Below are 23,625 nucleotides of genomic sequence, written 5' to 3'. Positions count from 1 at the left end.
GGCTCTCGCAGCACAGCAGGGGGACGGGCCAGGTGGTCAGGTGGGCTCCCTGCTCCTGTCCACGGCTGTGGGCTGTGGAGTTCCTGTGGAGCCTCCTGGCCGAGCTGGCGGTCAAAGCAGAACCGGCTCTGGTCAGAGGGGCGGGGGCTCCTGGACGGCGGGGCTGGGGCCAGGGTAGGCGGCCCGACCTCGCGGAGCCACTGCTGGCCACGGGCTGGAGGCCAAAGAGAAACGCACGAAACGAATACGCACCGCACTCTGGGGGAGCCGTGGATGCTGCGGGCCCCTCCACCCCACCCCGCCCAGCACCCCCGCCATCACCCAGAGCAGGGCCTGAGCTCCCAAGTCCGGCACCAGCTCTGGCCCCGGCTCCTGGGCAGAGCGCCGGCCCACAGGGCACAGTCCTGGGGGTAGGTGGCTGCTGCCCGCCTCAGCCAGGCTGTGGGGCCCCTGGGCCCCTGGCCCGGGGTCACAGCTTCTGTGTTTCCAGATAGACCAGCCCACGTTGGGCATGCCATCCCGAGAGTACTACTTCAGCGGCGGTAGCGACCGGAAGGTGGGTGGGGCCTCACTGCAGCACCGGACCCCCCACGGCCCCCCACCCCGTGGGCTGCCCTTCCCGTCGCCCACCCGCTTCACTCCCCGGCGCTGGTGTAGTGAGCACCTGTGCAGTGAGCCCAGCACTGAGGCGGGGTGGGGGAGCAGACGTAACCCGTCACTTGCCACCATCCCAGGAAACGTTCCCTCAACACACCGGCCAGGCCCGGGGACGATCTCTGCTCAGCGGCAGCTCCATGAGGCAGAACGGTCATCCCCGTCCCCACAATGCAGAGCCCCCAACCCTGGCACCCACAGCCCCAGCACCCACCCTGTGCCAACCCTTACAGGCAGCCACACAGTTTAAGCCCCGAGCAGCTCCAGAGGTGGGTCCCCCGGCCAGAGGCTCGGGCACGGGTCACGTGTCTGAGAAGCTCCCCCTCAGCACTCTGTGTGCCCAAGAGCCTACTGGCCAATGTGAGTGGACAAGCATCAGGGCTGCCCCATGTCCTACACCCGCCCCACCCCCACAGAGGCCCCAGGGGCCATGGCAGCCGAGCCCGCCCAGCCCCGCCCTTCGTCCTTTGGCCCAGGTACGGGAAGCCTACCTGCAGCTCATGGTGTCGGTGGCCACGATGCTGCGGGAGGACGAGAACCTGCCCAGGGACAGCCGCCGGGTGCGGGAGGACATGACGCAGGTGCTGGAGCTGGAGACGCAGCTGGCCAAGGTGAGGGGCAGGCGGGCGGGGATCGGGCAGGGAGCCCCAGGTGCTGTGGCTGGCCAAGGTGAGGGGCAGGCGGGCGGGGATCGGGCAGGGAGCCCCAGGTGCTGTGGCTGGCCAAGGTGAGGGGCGGGCAGGCGGGGATCGGGCAGGGAGCACCAGGTGCTGTGGCTGGCCAAGGTGAGGGGCAGGGCGGGCGGGGATCGGGCAGGGAGCTGGCAGGGAGCCCTAGGCGGCATCTGGGCCGCCCACCTGTGTGACCCCTGTCCCTGGCAGGCCACAGCGCCCCAGGAGGAGAGGCACGATGTCATCGCCCTGTACCACCGGATGGGCCTGGAGGAGCTGCAAAGCCAGTTTGGCCTGAAGGTGAGGCCCACACCACCCAGGAAGCTGGTGCTGACCAGGTGGGGACTCGTGGGGGACATGGAAGTGGCCCTCTGAGGGGGCACCTTGCCTCGAATTTAAGCTCAGAAACATCCCCACCCCGAGCAGGGAGCCCCTGTAACATCACCAACACTGCTCAGAGCAGCGCCAGCACGGTTACTCATGTCACCGGGCAGGGCAGCAGCGCCCACTGCGCCGTCCTGGGACAGAGTCACCCATCTGTGCTGTGCTGCGATGACCCCAGTCTCCTGAGCAGGATGGAGGCCTCGGGGGCGCCGGTGTTTGGGGGTGTGCAGAGTCCCACCCAGGGCTCGCAGACTCCGGGTCCCACTCAGAACCTTAGCACGGTGCTGGCTCCTGGTCCTGCCTGCCAGATGGAGCAGCTCCCCCTGGCCACACCCTCAGGAGCTCTCCTCCCCAGTGCCCAGGCCAGGCCCCGCCCTGTGATCTGAGGTGGGGGCTGGAGAGGAGCAGCCCAGCCTGGGAAGGGGTGAGTCCCCCACCTTCTCAGACAACTCAGAGCAGCGGGCCTTCTCGAGGGTCTCCGTCCCCAGGAGACACAGGCATACGGCTGCCGCAAAGGACACCCAAGTCAGAGCGGGGAGGGTAAGGGCAGAAGGGGGTCCAAACCCCTGCCCCCTGACTGGAGGATGTCCCTGAGTGTCTGGAGCCACAGCTCTCACCAAGCGCAAGACAGACTCTGCGGAGAGCCTCGGCCCAGGGCACCTAGTGCCCTGGAAGGCTGGTGGTCCCTGGATGGGTGCGGGTCCCCAGGGCTGGCCTGTGGGGACACACCTTCCCCGGCCCCAAAGCCCGTCACTCCCAGAACACACGCAGTGGGGCCAGTCTTCATCCCCTCGGTTCCAGGGTGAGAGAGGAAAGCGGGAAAGGGGGCGGATGAGCTCAAGCAGGGCAGGAGGCAGGAGGTGAAGCCTTGCGGAGAACCAAGGGCCATGGCCACCTGGGGCCAGCGAGGCACACACAGCAATTCCCAGGGGTCCACAGCAGGGACTTCCGGCTAGTGGGCACTGGGGCTACAGAGACAGCGGGTAGGAAGTCAAGTGGGAGACGCCGTGTCTGACCTCGGGGGCCACTTTAGAGTCTCAGACTCTGCCTGAGGGGTGTGACAAGAGGTGACCTGGTTCACCAGTAAGAGTGAGTGAAGGGGACAGGGCAGGTGGCAGAGAGGCCGATCGGAGGCTGCCAGGCAAGGGACCCAGCTCTGCCAAGACTGGGGTGCCTGTGGTGGAGGTGGCTTCGTGGTTGATTTTGGAGGTAGAGCCAACAGCGTTTGCAAACAGACTAAATATGGAAGTGAGAGAGCTCAGGTGGCCTGAGGTTGCCATGGAGACATCACAGGGGCAGGTTTGGGAAGTGTCCGGGAGCCCAGCGTTTGGGGACATTTGGTTACAGTGTGTTTATGATGTTCAGAATCGCCCTGAAGTGAACAAGTCCACACAACCACCACTCAGATCAAGACTTCATCACCACCGACACCCCCGAAGCCCCCACATGCCCCTGCCTAGCCCCTGTGCCCGCCTCCTTCCCTGGAGAAGACGACTCCGACTTCTCCCTAGAGGGAGACCCCTCCCTGCCGTGGCCTCTCGACCGCTGAGCGGCCTCTGACTCTGAGAACATTCGACAACTCGGGTCCCACTGGGCTGTCTCGGGGTCTTTTCCGGGTGACGTCGTGCCCACCCCTGTGCGTGCTTGTGGCAGGCAAGTGGGCAGGAGTGGAATTGCGGGGGGCAGCGCGTGCGTCTGTTCAACAGTGACAGGCACTGTCTTTCCCAGAGTCATCCGGGATGGACATGTGCTCCCTGGTAGCGGCCGGCGCCACACCCTCACCCACGCTGGGCGGTGCCCGTTCTCGTGTTCGCCGTTTCTGGGCCTGGGTAGTGGGGTTTCAGCTGCGTTCAATGTGACTTTCCCCAAGGCCGATGACGCTGAACGCCACCTCCTGTCAGCCGGCCAGTGCCGTCCCTGCTGGAACGTCAGTTCCAGTCCTGCCCATTGGTTCTGTCGAGTGACCTTTCTCCCATTGATTATTAGAGTCACCTGTTTTCCATGTGATGCCTTGGTCAACTTATGTGGACAAATCTTCTCCCCACTGGGCAGCTTGCTCTTTTCCTCTCATGAGGGTTTGTTTCGAAGGAGGTTATTGAACGGTCCAATGGATTGATTCAGCAAAGATGTGCCGATCTCTTCTTCCTGGTCCGTATTATCTGTGTTCTGCTGGAGAACTCTTTGCCTACCCTCAAGCTTGCTTAGGTCTACAATCCACTTTGAGTTTACTTTTTTAATGGGCGGTGAGATGTAGGAATAGTTTCTTTCTTATGAATTTTCAGATAATCAGCGCCGTTTATTCAAAAGAACCCCCTGTGAGCCCCTGGTCTGGGTGACTTCCATGTCATAAATCAGGTGCCCCTGTGAGTCTATGCGTGGGCCTGTATGTATGTTTCCGGACTGTCTACCGTCCCGCTGGTCTCTTTATCTATGCAAGTGATAACCCCTACCGCCATCACTCCTACAGCTTTATCATGTCTCGACCCTCAGTGGAGTACGTGCGTCAGCTTTGTTCTTCAAAAGTGTCTTGATAGTCCTTCGTCCTTTGCATTTTCATATAAAATAAAAATCACAGACACACACACACACACAGACACACAGACACAGACACACACACACAGACACACACACAGACACAGACACACAGACACAGACACACACACACAGACACACACACACAGACACAGACACACACACAGACACACAGACACAGACACACACACAGACACACACACAGACACAGACACACACAGACACAGACACACACACACAGACACACAGACACAGACAGACACACACACACACACACACACACACACACCCTGCTGGAAACTGGATAGGAATCACTTTGAATCTCTGTGTCAGTTTGGGGCAGACCGACACCTTTGCAAGGCCGAGCCTTCCCATCCCTGAACCTGGTATATGCTTCCACTTATTTATGCTTCAGTTTTTCTTTATAACTTTTAAAGTTTTCGACGTCAAGTTCTTACACATATTTTATTTGATATGTTCCTAGGTGTTTGGTTTTTCTACTGTACATAGAATCATTCTTTATCTTCTTATTTGCTGCTGATATGTGGAAACACGGACTGTAGGCAGGCAGTCTTCCTCATTTGTAGAATACACAGAATCCTGGCATTTGTGAAAAACAACAGGGGGCTTTGGTTTTTTTGTCTTGTTTTGAGACAGTGTCTCACTCTGTCACCGAGGCTGGAATGGAGTGGCCCAGTCACGACTCACTACAGCCTTGACCTCCTAGGCTCAGGCTTCCGGAGGAGCTGGGACTACAGACTGCACCACCTACCACCACCACCCACCACCACCACCCACCACCACCCACCACCCACCACCACCCACCACCCACCACCCACCACCACCCACCACCCACCACCACCACCCACCACCCACCACCCACCACCACCCACCACCCACCACCACCCACCACCCACCACCACCACCCACCACCCACCACCACCCACCACCCACCACCACCCACCACCCACCACTGATCACCACCACCACCCACCACTCACCACCACCCACCACCACCCACCACCCACCACCACCCACCACCCACCACCACCCACCACCACCACCCACCACCCACCACCACCCACCACCCACCACCACCCACCACCCACCACTGATCACCACCACCACCCACCACTCACCACCACCCACCACCACCCACCACCCACCACCACCCACCACCCACCACCACCCACCACCCACCACTGATCACCACCACCACCCACCACTCACCACCACCCACCACCACCCACCACCCACCACCACCCACCACCCACCACCCACCACCACCCACCACCCACCACCGATCACCACCACCACCCACCACCACCACTCACCACCACCCACCACCCACCACCGATCACCACCACCACCCACCACCCACCCCTTGGCAGATTTTTTTTTTTTTTTTTTTGCAGAAATGGGGTTTCTCTGCGTTGGCCAGGCTGGTCTTGAACTCCTGGACTCAAGTAATCCTCCCACCTTGGCCCTCCAAAGTGCTGGATTACAGGCATGAGCCCCTCTGCCTGGTCCATTTTTATTTCTCCTCTTTCAGTTCTTACCGGCTTTATTTCATGTTTGCTCTGCCTGGACTGCCCAGGACCTTGAGCACAATGCTGATGTCACGACGGCAGACGTTGGAAGAAACGCCTGTAGCATCTTACCATGAAATTTCACGTTTGGTTGGGCGCGGTGGCTCACGCCTGTAATCCCAGCACTCTGGGAGGCCGAGGCAGGTGGATCACCTGAGGTCAGGAGCTCGAGACCAGCCTGGCCAATGTGGTGAAAGCCCGTCTCTACTAAAAATGCAAAAATGCCAGGCGTGGTAATTTTTGTCTGTCTCAAAAATAAATCAATAAATAAATGAATAGATTTTATGTTTGCCGTGGAGCTGCTTTTGCTGCTGCTGCGGCTTCACACATTTCCTTCATCAGATTATAGAACTTTCCTTCTGTTTTTCTTTTGTTTTCTTTTCTTTTTTTGAGGCAGAGTCTTGCTGTGTCACTCAGGCTGGAGTGCAGTGGAGTGATCTCAGCTCACTGTAACCTCCGCCTCCCAGGTTCAAGCAATTCTTGTGCCTCAGCCTCTTGAGTAGCTGTGATTACAGATGTGCGCCACCACGCCCGGCTAATTTTTGTATTTTTAGTAGACACAGGGTCTCGCCATGTTGGCCAGGCTGGTCTTGAACTCCTAGTCTCAGGTGAGCCGCCCACCTCAGCCTCCCAAAGTGTTGGGATTGCAGGCGTGAGCCACTGCGCCTGGCCCCTTCTCTTCTTACTTTGCCAAGAGTTTTTATGATGAATAGATGGCAGATTTTATCAAATGCCTTTTCTGCATCTGTTGAAACTATCTGTGACTTTCCTCGTTTATTCAGTTATCCTGGTGAATTACACTGATTTGCTTTTCAGCTGGTACACCGAACTTGTACTCCTTGAATAAATCTAATTTGGCTGTGATGTATTAGCATTTTATACAAGTATGGCTAGGCTCTATTTGCTAATATTTTGGTTAGAACATTTGTACCTATAACATAAATAAGACTGGCTTATCATTTGCTCTGCTTCTAATATTCTTATTTTGGTGTTAAGGTTATTCTTAGCCTCATAAATCAAGTTGAAAAGCATTTTCTCATCTCTGGAAAGGTTTAGTAAGATGGCGGTTTTCCTTAAGTATCAGACAGAACTCACTGATAAAGCCAGATGGGCCTGGAAATTTCTTTGTGGGAATGTTTCAAAGTAAAGATTCCATTGATTTAACCTGGAAGACTATTCGTGTTTTCTATTTTTTTTTCATTTTTGCCAAGGCGTTTTTCTAAGAATTTGCCAGTTATACTCAGCTTCCGCGTGTATCTGCACGATCGCTTGTGTTTTCACAGCTGTAGGAGGCTCTGTAATAATGCCACCCCCTTTCCTGATTCCAGCTGCCCGCATCTTCTCTCTTATTCCTCGGGCGTTCTTCAATGGGGGCTGGATTTCCTTCTCAGATTCCCAGGAACTGTTTCTCCCTCTCTCTCCCTCTCTCTCCCCACTTCCTCTGTCTGCAGGGATTTAACTGGACTCTCTTCATACAAACCGTGCTGTCCTCTGTGGACATCAAGCTGCTGCCGGACGAGGAAGTGGTGGTGTACGGCGTCCCCTACCTGCAGAGCCTTGAAAGCATCCTCAACACCTACTCAGCCAGGTGAGGCCCAGGGAAGGCGCCAAAGGCCTCAGCGCCGGCCCTGCTGTCCCATCCTCCCCAACGCAGCTTCTGCTCCCGGGGGGGACCCTATGACGCATTTGCCCTATGGGCGTGGGACACGAGGGGTTAAGTTTCCGTGGCCAGTGGAGCCTCACATTACAGGTGTGTCGCATCCCAAGCCCCCAGGGCAGACCGGCTGGATCTGGGGGTGGTTGTCCTGGTGACTTTCTCCGGCACCCAGAACTCTGTTTGGGGTGGAACATGCCGGCCAGGGGCCCTAAGCATATCCCCTCCCTTGCAGAGACCACTCACCTTGGTCCCCCCCCACTCACCTTCTGCCCCAGGACCTTACAGAACTACCTGGTCTGGCGCCTGGTGCTGGACCGAATTGGCAGCCTGAGTCAGAGGTTCAAAGACACACGAGTGAACTACCGCAGGGTAAGCCCCGCCCCGCCCGGAGCCTGGCCCGTCACTCACTCATCCCCGCCACGGTGCTGAGCAAATTTTGTGGGCGAGCACGGAGGTCCACACCAGGGCCCCAGCCAGGGACGAGGCGGGGGACAGAGTGTGATGTGGCGGGGAGGACGAGGGCGGGGGCGCTGCTCCGGGGAGGTGACATCTGAGACCTAAAGGCCTGAAGAGACTGCGGGGTGATTTTCCGGGAGCAGAAACAGCCAGGGCCAGGGCAAAGGCTGAGGCCAGAGCAGGCAGAGGCCAGGGGGCCGGACCTGGGGTCAGCAGGGGACAGGAAGGAGAAGAAAGAGGGCCGGGAGGGAGGGGAGGCGACCGCCGGGAGGGAGGTGACCGCCTGCCAGCCGCAGCAGCCAGTTTGGGTTGTACTCCTGTCTGAAAGGCGCTGGGGTGCTAAGAGCAGAGACTCGGTCAGATTCCTGCTCCTGTGGTCACTGTGGCTGCTGCGGGGCTGGGGTCGGGCTGGAGACAGGGAGGCCCTAGGGGCATTCTGGCTGTTCTGGGGAGAGTGAGCTGAGTAGGGGCAGGGTCAGCATGGAGGCTGATGTGGTCACCTGGGGGGAGGTGACGGGCTTGGCCAGGGTGCTGGCAGACAGACACAGGGGAGGTGTGGACCACAGCGGCTGAGGGGCTGGGGATAGGGGCTAAGGGCAGAGGGGAGTCGGGACTCTCAAGACCTTTGCTGGAGTACTGGGAGGGACACAGGCCCCACTGTGATGGGAGACTGAGGCACAGGCAAGCTGGGGCAGGTCAAGCCTCCTGCTGCCATGGGGGTCAGAGACATCTATGAGCCAAGCACTGGGGGGCACTGAGTCTAGGAGCTCTGGGGAGGAAGGAAGGGCTGCCTCCCTTCCCGGAGGGCAGGAAGTCCTGCAGCGTGAGGTGTAGCAGGGCCATGGGCAGAGCTGCCCCTGGGCTGGCCTGAGCCTGGGGCCCAGAGTCCCTGGGTCCCTGGAGCAGGTGTTCTCACAGCTGCTTCAGCAATGGGGAGAGCAGGCCTAGGAGCTGGTGGCTGAGAGAGACCTGGTCCCGGGCCTCGCTCCGGGGACAGCACCAGCCCTGTGCCTTGGGACTGAAGCTGGAGTCCTGGAAAGCAGAGTCCAGCCAGACAACCAGGACAGGGGCCGGGAGGAACTCCTCCAACTCCCCAGGGTAAAGGCCCAGCTCTCATCTAGGGACCCCCCACACTCACAATGGCATCCCATCCTACCCCGGCCGCAGCAGCACCCAGAGGTGAGGCTGAGCCCATCCGTCCCCTCCCCTGGACCCCAGGGCACCCTAAGGCCGAGGATGGGTAGGTCTGCTCCCCACGTAAGCCCAGGGACCCCCACCAGGCCTGGGGAGGCTGACGAGGGTAACTGTGGGATGACCGGCGGCCCCCAGGCGCTGTTCGGCACGATGGTGGAGGAGGTGCGCTGGCGTGAGTGTGTGGGCTACGTCAACAGCAACATGGAGAGCGCCGTGGGCTCCCTCTACGTCAGGGAGGCCTTCCCCGGAGAGAGCAAGAGCATGGTGGGCACCTCATCCACGGCCCACAGGGCCAGCCTTCCACGGGGACGCCCAGCCTCCCTGCCCTGGGACTCCCGCCCCGCCCAGGCTCAGGGGCACCAGACAGAGGGAGGCCAAGGGAAGCCCTTCCCTCACCCCCATGCCCCAACCCCAGCTGCCATCGGGCCCCAGTCCTGGGCCCTGCAGGTCCAGCTGGGAAAGGCACAGGTGGCACAAGTTGCCCCAGGCCCTTGAGGACCCTGAAGGCGGGGTCAGCCCCCGCCCGCCCCACACCTCACCCGAGAGGCTCACAGCTGGGCGGCCCTGGGCCTTGCCCCAGTGGGACTCAGACTAGACCTCCCCAAAACCCTCGAAGGCTGGTCAATTTCCCTCCGGGCGAATCTGGGACACGAGGGCCATGCCTGCCTCCCAGGTCAGAGAACTCATTGGCAAGGTGCGGGCAGTGTTCGTGGAGACGCTGGATGAGCTGAGCTGGATGGACGAGGAGTCCAAGGAGAAGGCGAGAGAGAAGGTACGCGGCCCGCAGAGGCATGGCCGCCCCGACCGGACCTGGGCACAGGCAGCCACCCTGACAGACCCGCCCGATGGTCCACAGAGGCTGGGCAGCCCTGACAGACCTGCCCGATGGCCCGCAGAGGCATGGCTGCCCCGACCGGACCTGGGCACGGGCAGCCACCCTGACAGACCCGCCCGATGGCCCGCAGAGGCTGGGCAGCCCCGACAGACCCGCCCGACAGCCCCCACACAGAGAGGGCCGTCCTGGGAGGCACAGACAGGACCACCCGCCCACTGCAGAGCTGAGGAAAAGCAGGCGGGAGGGGGAACCAGGCCTGGGACATCCCCAGTGCTCCCCAGGAGCCAGTGGGAGTAGCAGTGACCTCGGGAGCGAGGGTCAGTCCCACCAGAAGCCCCTCTGGACCCAAGTGACAGATGGCAGCCAGGTGATCCCTCCGGGGCCCCCACCCAGACCCCTGGAGGGCTGTTGGGTTCTAAGTCAGCTGGGCAGAGCCCCCATGTTCTGTCCCCATTGAACCTCCCAAGAGCCTGCAAGGTGGGGGCCCAGTCCTAGAGCCCCCCAGCCCCTCACACACAGGACAGGGACAGCACAGCCAGGATGCCCCAGCCGACCCCTCCCGCAGTGGGGCAACCACTGACCAGGTCCCCAGCCGACCCCTCCCGCAGTGGGGCAGCCACTGACCAGGTCGCCAGCCGACCCCTCCCGCAGTGGGGCAGCCACTGACCAGGTCGCCAGCCGACCCCTCCCGCAGTGGGGCAGCCACTGACCAGGTCGCCAGCCGACCCCTCCCGCAGTGGGGCAGCCACTGACCAGGTCCCCAGCCGACCCCTCCCGCAGTGGGGCAGCCACTGACCAGGTCCCCAGCCGACCCCTCCCGCAGTGGGGCAGCCACTGACCAGGTCGCCAGTCGACCCCTCCCGCAGTGGGGCAGCCACTGATCAGGTCCCCAGCCGACCCCTCCTGCAGTGGGGCAGCCACTGACCAGGTCCCCAGTCGACCCCTCCCGCAGTGGGGCAGCCACTGATCAGGTCCCCAGCCGACCCCTCCTGCAGTGGGGCAGCCACTGACCGGCCCCTCCTCCCCACTCAGGCCATGAGCATCCGGGAGCAGATCGGCCACCCTGACTACATCCTGGAGGAGAGGAACAGGCGCCTGGACGAGGAGTACTCCAACGTGCGCCCCACACCCCCCCCCACTGCTGCCCTCTTGTCCCCTTGTAGCCACCCCAGTCCCAAACCACCCCCCACACCGTGGACATGGGGCCCAGATTGCCTGCGGGGTGCTCTGTGCCAAGCCCTGCGCCCTCCTCCCAGGCACTAACACAGCCGTCCTCACCGTGCCCTAGGGTGGTGGGTCCAGCACTACCCTCAGTGTACAGATGGGGAAACTGAGGCCTGGGGGGACGAGGGACTTGCTCAGAGTCATGTAAACGCTCACTGCCAGGGTTCACCTGCACCCACAGCCGGCTGTCCACGTGTGGATGCCTGGCAAGGCTTGAGGTCCTTCCCCAACCACCCAGGACCTCTCCCCTTGCCCCGTGGAGGGCCCAGCCCGAGCACCTGGCAGTGACTGGCCCTCTCCCACAGCTGAACTTCTCGGAGGACATGTACTTTGAGAACGGTCTGCAGAACCTCAAGGTGGGCGCCCAGCGGAGCCTCAGGAAGCTTCGGGAAAAGGTGGACCCGAATCTGTGAGTGGCGTCACTGGCGCAGCAAAGGCAGGGCAGGGAGTGGTCAGCAAGGCGTGCAGGGCTACCTGCCGGGCGGGGGGACTGGATGCGTGGCCGGGGTGCAGTGGCAGCTCAGAGGGGCTGCCTGCCAGGAAGCACCCTCTGCTTCCTGGGGCCCAAGTCTCCCCCTCCTCAGGGACCCCAGGAAGGAACCAGATCTTGGGATAGGCCTGGCCCCCTGCTCTAGTGTGGCTGGGGTGGGCTCTGGTCCCTCGAGGCAGGGAGGGGCCAGAGGGTCCCGGGAGAAGCGGCTCCCAGAGACCGGCTTGTCAATCACAGCTGGATCATCGGGGCGGCCGTGGTCAATGCTTTCTACTCCCCAAACCGAAACCAGATCGGTAAGTTCCTCCCCTCCCCCCCGCATGGGCCCTTTGGTGCCAGAGCTGAAGGGGCGGCCTGTCAACCCCTGCCGACCCTTCCTCCTGGGGGCACCCCGGCCTGTTCTCAGAAGGGGAGCAGGCACCCGCTCTCCCACGGCACCCCTTGCTGCCCCCAGGGGAGCATTCGCTGCTGTGCCCATGAGTGGCTCCAGGAGGGACTGCACAGGAGGTGGGAGGAGGTCGGACTGGGGTCCTGGGTCTGCCAGGCACGAGCCCGCCCAGCCTCTGAACCTCTGTGTCCTCATCTGTAAATTGGGGGGTCTTGACCTCTACCTCCCGGTGTGTGGGATGGAATGTCAGAACCCCTGGCGGCGCCATCCCTGAGCCTGGCACATGGGAGACGCGTCCACTCACAGCTTGTTCTTTGTCCCGCCCCTGGGGACAGTGTTCCCTGCCGGGATCCTCCAGCCCCCCTTCTTCAGCGAGGAGCAGCCACAGGCCTTGAACTTCGGAGGCATCGGGACGGTGATCGGGCACGAGATCACGCACGGCTTCGATGACAGCGGTGAGGGCCGCCCCTCCGACCACACTTGCCCTCCCCTCTCCACGGAGAAGAGCCGGAAAGGGGTCTGGGGGTGGCCCATTCAACCCCTTCGTGGCTTCAGTGGGGACACCGAGGGCAGGACCCCAGGGAGCTGTGGGGGCAGAGCAGACCTTGAATGCCAGGCTGGGGCCCTGCATGGGGGCATCGACTCCCACCACAGAGGAAGGGACCCAGGGACTCCAGCTCATGACCCTGACTCCACCTGGCACTGGGCACTTCCCCCCCTCGGCCTGTGACGTGGGGACAACAGCACTGCCCAGCACAGCAGTGAAGCCCGGATCCTGGCCTGGGGGCCTCTCCAGACCCGGCATCCTCCACCCCGGGGGTGTCCAACGCCGCCATGGCCACGCCGACCTCTGCCACTCAGGGGGGACCACCCTACCTGGGACAGGGGCCCCGGCTGGTTTTCCCCTGTGGCTCAGCCATCAGGACCTTCCATGGGCAGCCCCATATCCCCAGGGACCACGTGCTCCCCTCACCTGGGGCTTAGAGTTTGGGCATCACAGAAGGAGCCCTTAAACCCTGGAGCTTTGAGACCTCAGGACCCAGGTGCTGGGCCCTGGCCTCGGGGTGGCATGGGAGGCCACTGAAGGCCTCCCTCTCTGGGGGGCTGTGTAGCTCCAGACAGCCGCTGCCCCTTGGAGCCCGCGACACTCTTCAGGCTCAGCCTGCTAGGACAGTGGGCTCTCTGCGGCGGGGCTGCCTGCCGTGGGGGCAGGAGACGCCGGGCGCAGCGCAGCCGGGGCTGTGTGGGCAGCCCTCCTCTGCCCCTGCCCAGGCCGGAACTTCGACAAGAACGGCAACATGATGGACTGGTGGAGCAACTTCTCCAGCCGGCACTTTCGGGAGCTGTCGGAGTGCATGATCTACCAATACGGCAACTACTCCTGGGACCTGGCGGAGGAGCAGAGCGTGAGCGCTGCCCCCAGCCCTGTCCCGCGGAGAGGGGAGTCGGGGCCGCGGCTGCCCCCAATCCTGGCTCCTGTGTGCAGGTGAATGGATTCAACACCCTCGGGGAAAACATCGCGGACAACGGAGGGGTGCGGCAAGCCTACCAGGTGAGGCCCGGAGGGGTGGGCGCTCGCTCAGGACCGGCAGGGGATGGGGCGCTCGCTCGGGACCGGCAGGGGATGGGGCGCTCGCTCGGGACCGGCAGGGGATGGGGCGCTCGCTCGGGACCCCGGCAGGGGATGGGGCGCTCGCTCGGGACCCCGGCAGGGGATGGGGCGTCGGGGCTCGCTGGAGACCCCGGCAGGGGATGGGGCACTCGCTCGGGACCCCGGCAAGGGATGGGGCGTCGGGGCTCGCTCGGGACCCTGGCAGGGGTGGGGCGCTCGCTCGGGACCCCGGCAGGGGACGGGGCGCCGGGCTAGCTCAGGACGGGCGCTGTGCAGTGAGCTGCCTGGCCAGGGATCCCACCCAGAGCCCAGCTCAGGGTTCCCTGAGTGACAGGTGGTGAGCGCTCACCCGTGGGGTCTGCGAAGGGGCCCTGCACAGGGTCCCTGCAGGAGTAGTTCCCCCACAGAGGTAGCTCCTGGAGCCAGACCTCTGCTCTGCCCCAACACCTGAGGGCTCTGGAGTCCGGGCTGGCAGCCCTGAGCCCAGCTCCCGTCCGGTGCCTGCAGGCTTACCTCAAGTGGATGGCAGAGGGCGGCAAGGACCAGCAGCTGCCCGGCCTAGCTCTCACCCACGAGCAGCTCTTCTTCATCAACTACGCCCAGGTGGCAGCCGCAGTCCTGGTCCCACCATCCCCACGACTCCCCGCTCATCTCTGGAGGACCCGCTGTGGGGACCAGAGCCCAGCGTGGAAGGCCCCTTGGGGGAAAAGCATGAGGGGCAGGGGCGGGAGCTGGAGAGGGGTCCAGTGCTGACGGGAGGAGGGGGACACCCACTGGCTCCCCCCACCCCACCCTAGAAGGGGCAGCCTGGGGATGGAGGAGACCCTCCCCACCCCTCCCGGCCACCCACCCCTATCGTCTGTAACCACGCCCCCCACACGCCCACAGGTATGGTGCGGGTCCTACCGGCCCGAGTTTGCCATCCAGTCCATCAAGACAGACGTCCACAGCCCCCTGAAATACAGGCAAGTGCTCCCGTGCCCACACCCCCCTTGCCACCCATGACCCCCTCGCCCCCACCCCAATGGCCTGTACAGTTAAAGAAAAAAGAAGCACAGAAAGCGGCTCCACGGTCAAAAACAGGTTTACTCTGGGAATGAACCCGAGTGGGCCTTCTCGCTGATTTCAGGAGCATTCTCTTACAGACTAAGAGGATTTAAGGTTTAGGGAGGGAGAGCTTATCGCAGGCTCAGAACGTTTCTGCGTGAGGAAAGTTTTATTGCAGGGTTGGCACATTTCTGGTCGGAGGGAGTTTATCTCACAGTTGGCATGTTTCTGGGCAGAGGGAGTTTATCTCACGGTTGGCATGTTTCCGGTCATGCTGACATTAGCCATTAGGCTGACGTTGGGCTGCTTTCTAGCTAAGGGGAACTAAAAATGGCCGTGTTTGTGCAAGATGGCGATGCTCCTGCTCAGGCACACCTGCCCATCCACACACCCACAGGGTGCTGGGCTCGCTGCAGAACCTGGCCGCCTTCTCAGACACGTTCCACTGCGCCCAGGGCACCCCCATGCACCCCAAGGAGCGATGCCGTGTGTGGTAGCCAAGGCCCGGCCACACTGCGAGGCCCACGCCCACCCGATGCTCAGAGGCCTGTGTGTGGAGAAGGGGCAGCCAGTGGAGACCCAGCGTACGCCCCGCCCCAGCTGGCCGTGCCAAGCCTGCCTGCCAGGCATCTGCGCCTGGCCTCCAGTGCAGCCACCTGCCTGACACCCAGGGATGAGCAGTGTCCGGTGCAGTGCCGGCCCCGAGCCCCCTCCACAGACACTCTCAGGGCTCAGCGCCCCACCACAGCCCTACAGAGACGGTCCACTGTGTCCTGCCCGCCCTCCAAAGCGCACTGTCTCCCAGTGTCCACAGCTTCAGACTTGAACTAAGTAAACGCTTCAAAGAAATCGGAGGCCTTGCTTGTCTGGGATGGACTAGGATGGGCAAACAGGTGGCAGTGGCCGTGGGCAAGACGGCTGCCCAGGGGTGGGGGAAGAGTGACAGCTGGGAGCTGAGGGGGAGGGAGCCGGTTCCAGCCAGATTTCCCAGGGTCCAGTCCAGGGTCAGCAGTGACCAGGGTGCCCCCAAGTGCCTGCCCCCAGGGACCACACGTTCAGATGCGGGGAGCCCCACTGGGGAGCCGGGGGACCTAGGGAGCTGCCGCTGGAGCCGGGAATTTTAGCTGTGTAACTGAAAGCCAGAGGACGGGCTGAACGCAAAGGGGTGTGGTCCCTGCTATGCGTTTTTTAAATGGCCGCTGAGAGGGTGGGGCTGGGGGCGGGAAGGGAGCCGGGAGGCCAGCAGGAGGCCACAGTGGTTCCCGGGTCTGGACTGGGGGCACCGGGAGCGCTGCGGTTGTCATCGGCCTGCATGGGAGGGGAGGGCCCTGAGCAGGGAGTCTGACCTGGGAGGTGAGGGGCTCTGCTCTGGACCTGTTGGGACCCCCAAGGAAAGGTGGCCAGGAAGCTGGACATATCTAACTGGACCAAGACCCTCCCAGGCCGCTGCCACACAGGCCTCACAGGCCATCCCCAGCGGGTGCAGTGATTCTGACATCAGGAAAGGGTCTTGCGGCGGGCTGGCCCATCACCTGAGGGTCCCCAGGGTCCACGGCCCCACCAGGTGGAATCAAGCCCATCTCTGCCTTGTAAACCCACTCTCCTGAGTGGTTCCCACCAGACACAGGCACTGATCCCGCCCTGCTGGAGCCTCGCCCTGACCCCATGCTCCTCGCCCGACATGGGCTGGGGTCTGTCACCTTTGAAGGGAGTGACAGGGCAGTGAGGTCACCATCCCCTCCTCAGTGATGCACAAGCTGAAGGCCCAAGGTCTCCAGAGACACTCGCAAAGCGGGAAGGTGACCCCCGGGACTCACAGCTGCCCTGCGAGCGAGGTGGGGGCCACGGGGGCTGCAGGGCTTAGAGCTGGTGAAGCAATGCCCGCCCAGGAACTGCAGGTTTAAGGCTCGTTGCTGTCCGCGGATCGAAGTTCAGCAGCCCGGCCCAGCGACACCAGAACAGTTCTTCCAGGCTGACTTCCAGCTCACCCAGGGCAGCAGACACCTCCCAGATCCTGGAGGCCAGGGCCTTCACCTCCCTCACAACTCTTTGTCACACTGCGGGGACAGGGACAGGAGGGACACGAGGCAGCCCAACCTGTCGGTCACTCCCCTCCATTCGGGACATAAGAGGCCGGCCACCAGGACCACACCAATGCCTGACAAGACCCCTCAGACAATCCCAGCCCTCCCGAGGCGGAGAGGACAGGTCCCTCAGACGATCCCAGTCCCCCAAAGGCAGAGAGGACAGGCCCCTCGGCCCCCGCTCGTGTGCAGCCCCCACCTCTGAGGACAGCCCCGCAGTGCCTGTCCATCCAGCCACACTGCCCTTCTGCCCCTCTCAGCCTGCCCCCTCTGCAAGTGGGGTCACAGTGGCATCCACATCCCAGGGCACAACTGGCATGATGCCCGAGAGGCTGTGGCTCAGCTCCCAGCCAGGCCAAGAGCTCCTCCCAGGGGACCTGGGAGCGTGGCGTGGGTTGGCAGGCAGTGCCCCCAAGGCCCAGCTCACCTGAGGCGGCCCGCTGGCACACACCTCTGCAGAGATGCCCAGGATCTGCAGGATATGCTCCCGGGGAACGTGGTCGCCTGGAGACTTCTGGACGAAATGCAGCAGCACTTTGTCACCACCTGTAGCAGCAGGCGGGCAGTCAGGGCACCCAGAGGCTGCCAGTGTCACCACCTGTAGCGGCGGGCGGGCAGTCAGGGCACCCAGAGGCTGCCTGTGTCACCACCTGTAGCGGCGGGCGGGCAGTCAGGGCACCCAGAGGCTGCCTGTGTCACCACCTGTAGCAGCGGGCGGGCAGTCAGGACACCCAGAGGCTGCCTGTGTCACCACCTGTAGCAGCGGGCGGGCAGTCAGGGCACCCAGAGGCTGCCAGTGTCACCACCTGTAGCAGCGGGCGGTCAGGGCACCCAGAGGCTGCCAGTGTCACCACCTGTAGCGGCGGGCAGTCAGGGCACCCAGAGGCTGCCAGTGTCACCACCTGTAGCGGCGGGCGGTCAGGTCACCCAGAGGCTGCCTGTGTCACCACCTGTAGTGGCGGGCGGTCAGGGCACCCAGCGGCTGCCTGTGTCACCACCTGTAGCAGCGGGTGGGCAGTCAGGGCACCCAGAGGCTGCCTGTGTCACCACCTGTAGCAGCGGGCGGGCAGTCAGGGCACCCAGAGGCTGCCAGTGTCACCACCTGTAGTGGCGGGCGGGCAGTCAGGGCACCCAGAGGCTGCCTGTGTCACCACCTGTAGCGGCGGGCGGGCAGTCAGGGCACCCAGAGGCTGCCAGTGTCACCACCTGTAGCAGCGGGCGGTCAGGGCACCCAGAGGCTGCCTGTGTCACCACCTGTAGTGGCGGGCGGTCAGGGCACCCAGAGGCTGCCAGTGTCACCACCTGTAGCAGCGGGCGGTCAGGGCACCCAGAGGCTGCCTGTGTCACCACCTGTAGTGGTGGGCAGGCCGTCGGGGCACCCAGAGGCAACCTGCATTTTGCAGCCATGTACTGGGAGAAGGGGGAGCGGGGCAGCCCTGGCTGGCTATATCCCCCACCTGGCTACCCAGATGAGTGAGCTGTTCTGCCGCAGCCCCGCCCAGCCCAGCAGACATGAACTGGCCAGCTGCAGAGGAGGGGCTGTGATGAGACTGACAAGCCAGAGAGAGGGCCTGGGCTGGGCCACCTCCCTGAGGCAGCAGCCGGGCCCTCCCTTAACCCACCTTTGCTGACCACCAGCAGCCCTCCACTCTGCAGCAGGTCCCCAGACAGGTTTCCCTGGATGCCAGTAGCCTTGGCCTGCCGGGAGTGGGCAGAGCCTGGGTCAGACCTAGAGGGAAGGCCCCTGGGCGCTCCCACCACCCCCGTCCGGCACAGCCTTGGCCTGCACAAATCGCACACGGGCTTCTCCAGGGCCGCAGGGAGGATACTCAGGCGAAGGCACCAGCACGCTTGGCAGATTCCGGAGAAGCCTGGGTCCAGAGCCTGCTCCAGCAGCCATGAGACCAGCTCCAAAGTCACGCCCCACCCCGCCCTACCCACCCACCTCACCAGGGCTCAGAGATGGCACAGGCAGCCAGATCAGCAGCCAGCCCAGCCCACTGGCAGGCTGGACCCCAAGCCCAATGGCTCCTGGCCAAAGGCCCACAGAGGGTGCAGGGAGCACGGATGGGGCCCCAGGCTGGGTGGGCCCAGGGATCTGGCTCAGCTGGCAGCTGCCAAGCAGGGGAGGTGGCCTGTGGCACAGACACTAGAAAGCTGGCATGGCCACTGATGGGGCACCAGGCTCCCCCCAGAGGTGGTCTGGACACCGAGAGCAAGACCCGGACCGGGGGGGCTCGTTACACCAAAGTGAAGGCCTGGCGGAAGGGTTGGTCGGCAGTGCCACCAGAGCTGCCTTGCCCAGGAAGGCTCAAGGGGGCAGCACCACAGAGGGCAGCAGGGACAGGAGGTGGCAGGGAGTGGTGGGCACCCCCGGGCCCTCCACCCCACACTACCCCTTGGGTGCCCGCCCCCACTCACCGCTTGAAGCCCAGCTCCTTATAGAGCTGCTTGCTCTCATCCAGGTAGAGCTCTGGAAATCGGAAGGCACAGGCGTGTGCCCAGGCCCGGAACCAGCCCCCAACCACGGCCACCAAGGATCGCTCTCCTCCATCCGACCCTCTGTTCTTCTGTCCACCTCTGTGCCCAGCCCACCGACCCAGGGCCGGGAGGGGCAAAACAGGGCTGAGTGTCCCCCCTCCTCAGAGGAGGGCTGAGTCCCAGAGGCAACAGGAGGAACCGGCGGGGCAGAGCTCGCCCAGACTCTGCTGCTGGGCCCAGGTCTTTGCAGGGCACCACCGGGCCACCAGCTTGGGGGCAGGGAGTCAGGGAGATAGGAGGGACGCTGACCCGTGGGCATATCAAGGCCGCTCCAGGAGACAGAAGGGCCGGGGATTGGCAAGAAGGACCCGAACACCCTGAGTTTAGAGAAGAGTTTCCGCGCCGCTGCGGCTGAAACAGGACGCACCTCCCGCGAAGTAGCCGCCGTCCAGGAACTCCTGCAGACCCAGGGCCTCGGGCCCCACGCCCGCCAGGCGCAGGCCGTGCTGCTCCAGGAGCCCCGCGAGGCTGCTGAGGTCCCGGGCGATCCAGCGGCACACCGCGCACCCGAAGCGTCGCAGCCCGGCCAAAACGCACGCGCGCTCCCGCCACAGGCTCCGCAGCTCCACGGCCTGCAGGGCGGTCGGGTCAGGGGCGTGCCCCGCCGACCCCGCGGCCCTACCACCCCGTCGCTGCCAGGGAGCTCCCCGTCCTTCTCCTGCCCGGCCTCACCTCCCCGGTCACCGCATGCTTCAGGACACACGCGCCCACGCGGGCAAGGTCCACAGTGCTCATGGCGCCCGCGGCCCATCAAGTTTCATAGTTCCCGGCTCCTGACTCCCAGATCTAGCTCCGGGCCCCGCCCCGAGATGCCTGGCCCCGCCCCGAGATGCCCTGGCCCCGCCCCGAGATGCCTGGCCCCGCCCGAGATGCCCTGGCCCCGCCCCGAGATGCCTGGCCCTGCCCCTCTCGCTGCCCCGAGGCCCCGCCCTTTCGGGCTAGTCTCCGCCCCGGGCCCCGCCCCCAAGGTAGCCGCGGCGCGCCGGGTCACAACCCGGGCCGCACCCCGAGCCTCCGCTCCGCCCCGTCGGATCCGCCCCTAGTCCCGCCTGGTTTCTCCGCCCGCTCCAGGCCAAGTCCGGAGATCGCAGCGCCAAATCCCGCCGCCGCCCGCTTGGATCCCTCCCGCCTCCTCACTCCCGGCTGGCTGTCCCGCGTCCCGCATCCCGGTCCCGCCCCCAGCCCCGCCTCCCCATTGGGTCCCAGTGTTGGAAGGAAACGCCCACCTCATTACATATGCGAGCCCGGCCTGCCCTCGGCGCTGCGGGCGGAGCTGGGCGGCGCGCGCCTGTGCGGAAGGCGGCGGTGGGGGGCAGCGGGCTCGGGGTGGTCCCGGGGCGGGGGAGTGGCGGGGGGCGGGCAGCGGGCTCGGGGTGATCCCGGGGCGGTAGCGGGGGGCGGGCAGCGGGCTCGGGGTGATTCCCGGGGCGGGGGAGTGGCGGGGGGCGGGCAGCGGGCTCGGGGTGGTCCCGAGGGGACGGCGAGGGGCGGGCAGCGGGCTCGGGGTGGTCCCGGGGCGGTGGCGGGGGACGGGCAGCGGTCTCGGGGTGGTCCCGGGGCGGGGGAGTGGCGGGGGGCGGGCAGCAGGCTCGGGGTGGTCCCGGGGCGGTGGCAGGGGGCGGGCAGCGGGCTCGGGGTGATCCCGGGGCGGGGGAGTGGCGGGGGGCGGGCAGCGGGCTCGGGGTGGTCCCGAGGGGACGGCGAGGGGCGGGCAGCGGGCTCGGGGTGGTCCCGGGGCGGTGGCGGGGGACGGGCAGCGGGCTCGGGGTGGTCCCGGGGCGGGGGAGTGGCGGGGGGCGGGCAGCAGGCTCGGGGTGGTCCCGGGGCGGTGGCAGGGGGCGGGCAGCGGGCTCGGGGTGATCCCGGGGCGGTGGCGGGGGACGGGCAGCGGTCTCGGGGTGGTCCCGGGGCGGGGGAGTGGCGGGGGGCGGGCAGCAGGCTCGGGGTGATCCCGGGGCGGTGGCGGGGGACGGGCAGCGGTCTCGGGGTGGTCCCGGGGCGGTGGCGGGGGGCGGGCAGCGGGCTCGGGGTGATCCCGGGGCGGTGGCGGGGGGCGGGCAGCGGGCTCGGGGTGGTCCCGGGGCGGGGGAGTGGCGGGGGGCGGGCAGCGGGCTCGGGGTGATCCCGGGGCGGGGGAGTGGCGGGGGACGGGCAGCGGGCTCGGGGTGGTCCCGGGGCGGTGGCGGGGGACGGGCAGCAGGCTCGGGGTGGTCCCGGGGCGGTGGCGGGGGGCGGGCAGCGGGCTCGGGGTGGTCCCGGGGCGGGGGAGTGGCGGGGGGCGGGCAGCGGGCTCGGGGTGGTCCCGGGGCGGGGGAGTGGCGGGGGGCGGGCAGCGGGCTCGGGGTGATCCCGGGGCGGTGGCGGGGGGCGGGCAGCGGGCTCGGGGTGGTCCCGGGGGACGGCGAGGGGCGGGCAGCGGACTTGGCGTGGTCCTGGGGTCGGGCAGCGGGCTCGGGTGGTCCTGGGGGGTGGCAGAGGGCGGGCAGCGGGCTCGGGATGGTCGTGGGGGCGACGGGGAACGGCGGGAGGCGGCGGGCCCAGGGGTTGTCCCGGAGCGGCTGGGGCGGCGGGGCGTGGCGGGACCATGGGTGGTCCCGGGAGCGGCGGGGTTCTCCCTGCGGTCTTGCGTGTGACTGAGCTGGATTCAGGGTTGAGGGGACGGGACGAGCGAGAGGTCTCGAGCTTGGGTGACTGTGGAACGGGGATCCCAGCAGTGGGGGTTCGAGGGCTTAGCCTTTCCATGTGGTCTGATTTTGGCTTGAAAATCCCCGCAAATGCAGCGGTATCTCAATTATACATGTACGAGTTGTCTTTAATCATAAAATGCTGTTCATTTCATGCCGGTTGCGTATCAGCTTTAACCCCCAAACCTAGGGCAAAATGGACCCAGGGAGATAAGCAGAGCTCCCAGAAGTGCACCGCGGTCCAGCACCCGGCAGACGCGTCCTGTTCCTCCCACTGCAGCCCTGTGACAGCTTTCATCGCCGAGGCGGGGTGAGGGCTGGGTCACAGCTTCACCCAGCCTGGGCTCCCACCTGGGTGGGCCCAGCCTAGCAGAGTCTGATCTCCTGGCACTGGGCCTCACTCCCCAGGCTCCAGGACAGCTCTGGGCGCCTGGACAGGCTGGAGAAGGAAGGGGGAGACCCCACACTGTATTCCACAGGACCCCAAATAAAGGGGGGCCCAGGAGGGGTGCTGCTGCCTCCACCTGTGCCCTCGCCCTGGGAGAGGGTGCTGGGGTGGTAACGGTCCAGACAAAAGTGTTACTATGTCAGACAGGGCAAAAGGCAAAACAAGGGAGGGGAGGCACGAGGAGCGAGCAGCTGTGGCAGCTCCAGAGCCCAGGGGTGCAGCCCCCAGAGACCAGAGCTGCTCCTCGACTGTGAGGGGCTGTGCAGGAAGGGGCCCCTCTGCCGTCTGGGGCTGAGCAGGAGGGGCTCCTCTACCTTCTTGGGGTGTTCAGGAAGAGTCCCCTGCTGTCTCGGGCTATGCAGGAGGGGCTGCCGCCTCCTGGGAAGCTGGGATCCCAGATGGGATTCAGCCATTTTCAGACATCCCCAGAAACAAGAATATGAGATCAGTTCTTCTCCTGGCGTCTCCCACCAATGCCGTCCGCTGCAGGAGCCTCACAGGAAGCCAGCGGGCAGAGGAGCGTGGGAAGGAGCTTGCAGCCTCCTGGCGCCAGTGCTGCAGAGCAGAGGTGGCCAGGACGCTGAGAAGCCGTGTACGTGTTTGCATATGTAGGGCCTGAAAAACTCCACCTCCATCCTTTTGGGGTCCTGGCTGGGCCCAAGAGTTAAATCAGGGTAAGACAGGTCATCATGCCAGTGTATTTGATTCAAGTTGGATGTGGCTCGGGAGCCCTCAGAAGGAAATGAAGACCCAGTGAAGCGGACTCAGTCACTCAGGCGCTGAATTGGACAAAGAGCAGTGAGGTTTGAGGAAGCAGCTAGATGATACGGGCAGGCTGGAAAGGTGAGTCGTTTAATCAGGGGCTGCACAGCACTCGCCGCTCTCAGCTTCTCATCCTTGAGCATCAGAGCTTTCTAGTGTCGGGAGAGCATCTTTCCCATGGGAATTTCCATCTTCTGCTTTTTTTTTTTTTTAGAAAGAAAGAAAAAAAAAGAATGAAGAAGAAAGAAAAAGGAAGAGAAAGAGAGGGAGAGAATGGGAGTATTGCTTTCTTGCCCAGGCTAGAATGCATTTTAGAAATGGGTATTGAAAACCTCTTTTATACCAATAATTATACTTAATGATGTAGACAGGA

The 23,625-nt window shown here is 64.1% G+C and overlaps 2 protein-coding genes across 4 annotated transcripts in view; one reads left to right on the top strand and one right to left on the bottom strand.

Annotated features, from left to right (window-relative positions):
* MMEL1 (membrane metalloendopeptidase like 1) overlaps positions 1–15,499 on the top strand; it is a 38,286-nt gene extending 22,787 nt beyond the window's left edge. The window contains exons 8-23 of the mRNA XM_064371971.1: positions 491–556; positions 1,131–1,265; positions 1,536–1,625; positions 7,282–7,418; positions 7,763–7,856; positions 9,273–9,401; positions 9,811–9,909; positions 11,005–11,088; positions 11,502–11,605; positions 11,924–11,982; positions 12,410–12,529; positions 13,347–13,480; positions 13,561–13,626; positions 14,194–14,289; positions 14,575–14,651; positions 15,131–15,499. Of these exons, the coding sequence (XP_064228041.1) occupies positions 491–556; positions 1,131–1,265; positions 1,536–1,625; positions 7,282–7,418; positions 7,763–7,856; positions 9,273–9,401; positions 9,811–9,909; positions 11,005–11,088; positions 11,502–11,605; positions 11,924–11,982; positions 12,410–12,529; positions 13,347–13,480; positions 13,561–13,626; positions 14,194–14,289; positions 14,575–14,651; positions 15,131–15,230 (1,590 nt within the window). The 3' untranslated portion in view covers positions 15,231–15,499. The remainder of the gene's footprint in view (positions 1–490; positions 557–1,130; positions 1,266–1,535; positions 1,626–7,281; positions 7,419–7,762; positions 7,857–9,272; positions 9,402–9,810; positions 9,910–11,004; positions 11,089–11,501; positions 11,606–11,923; positions 11,983–12,409; positions 12,530–13,346; positions 13,481–13,560; positions 13,627–14,193; positions 14,290–14,574; positions 14,652–15,130) is intronic.
* A 91-nt stretch (positions 15,500–15,590) lies between these two features.
* Positions 15,591–20,119, bottom strand: PRXL2B (peroxiredoxin like 2B). Of its 3 annotated transcripts, none has more exons than XM_064371972.1 (7): positions 20,031–20,119; positions 19,726–19,930; positions 19,239–19,290; positions 18,605–18,645; positions 18,440–18,546; positions 17,245–17,331; positions 15,591–16,790 (listed from the first exon to the last, which is right to left on the bottom strand). In XM_064371972.1, the coding sequence occupies exons 1-7, from the start codon at positions 20,091–20,093 to the stop codon at positions 16,773–16,775; spliced, it is 573 nt and encodes a 190-aa protein (XP_064228042.1). In that variant the 5' UTR covers positions 20,094–20,119; the 3' UTR covers positions 15,591–16,772. The 3 variants fall into 3 exon arrangements, with proteins under 3 accessions (XP_064228042.1, XP_012316387.2, XP_064228043.1); XM_012460964.3 differs by having other exon boundaries at positions 17,245–17,363; positions 18,616–18,645; XM_064371973.1 differs by lacking the exon at positions 18,440–18,546 and having other exon boundaries at positions 17,245–17,335; positions 18,601–18,645.
* Between the last annotated feature and the right edge of the window lie 3,506 nt (positions 20,120–23,625).

Source organism: Aotus nancymaae, unplaced genomic scaffold, assembly GCF_030222135.1.
Source record: "Aotus nancymaae isolate 86718 unplaced genomic scaffold, 86718_ANA_hifiasm-v0.15.2.pri h1tg000250l, whole genome shotgun sequence".
Lineage (NCBI taxonomy): Eukaryota > Metazoa > Chordata > Mammalia > Primates > Aotidae > Aotus > Aotus nancymaae.
This window is presented reverse-complemented; position numbering and strand designations above follow the sequence as displayed.

Coding starts and splice junctions, on each gene's coding strand:
- PRXL2B (XM_012460964.3), bottom strand. CDS start 20,093: ATGAGCACTGTGGACCTTGCCCGCGTGGGCGCGTGTGTCCTGAAGCAT. Junction 19,291..19,725: donor CGGCGGCTACTTCGCGGGAG/GTGCGTCCTGTT, acceptor TCCGATTTCCAG/AGCTCTACCTGGATGAGAGC. Junction 18,547..18,615: donor GCGGCCCTGGAGAAGCCCGT/GTGCGATTTGTG, acceptor CCTTCCCTCTAG/GTCTGACCCAGGCTCTGCCC.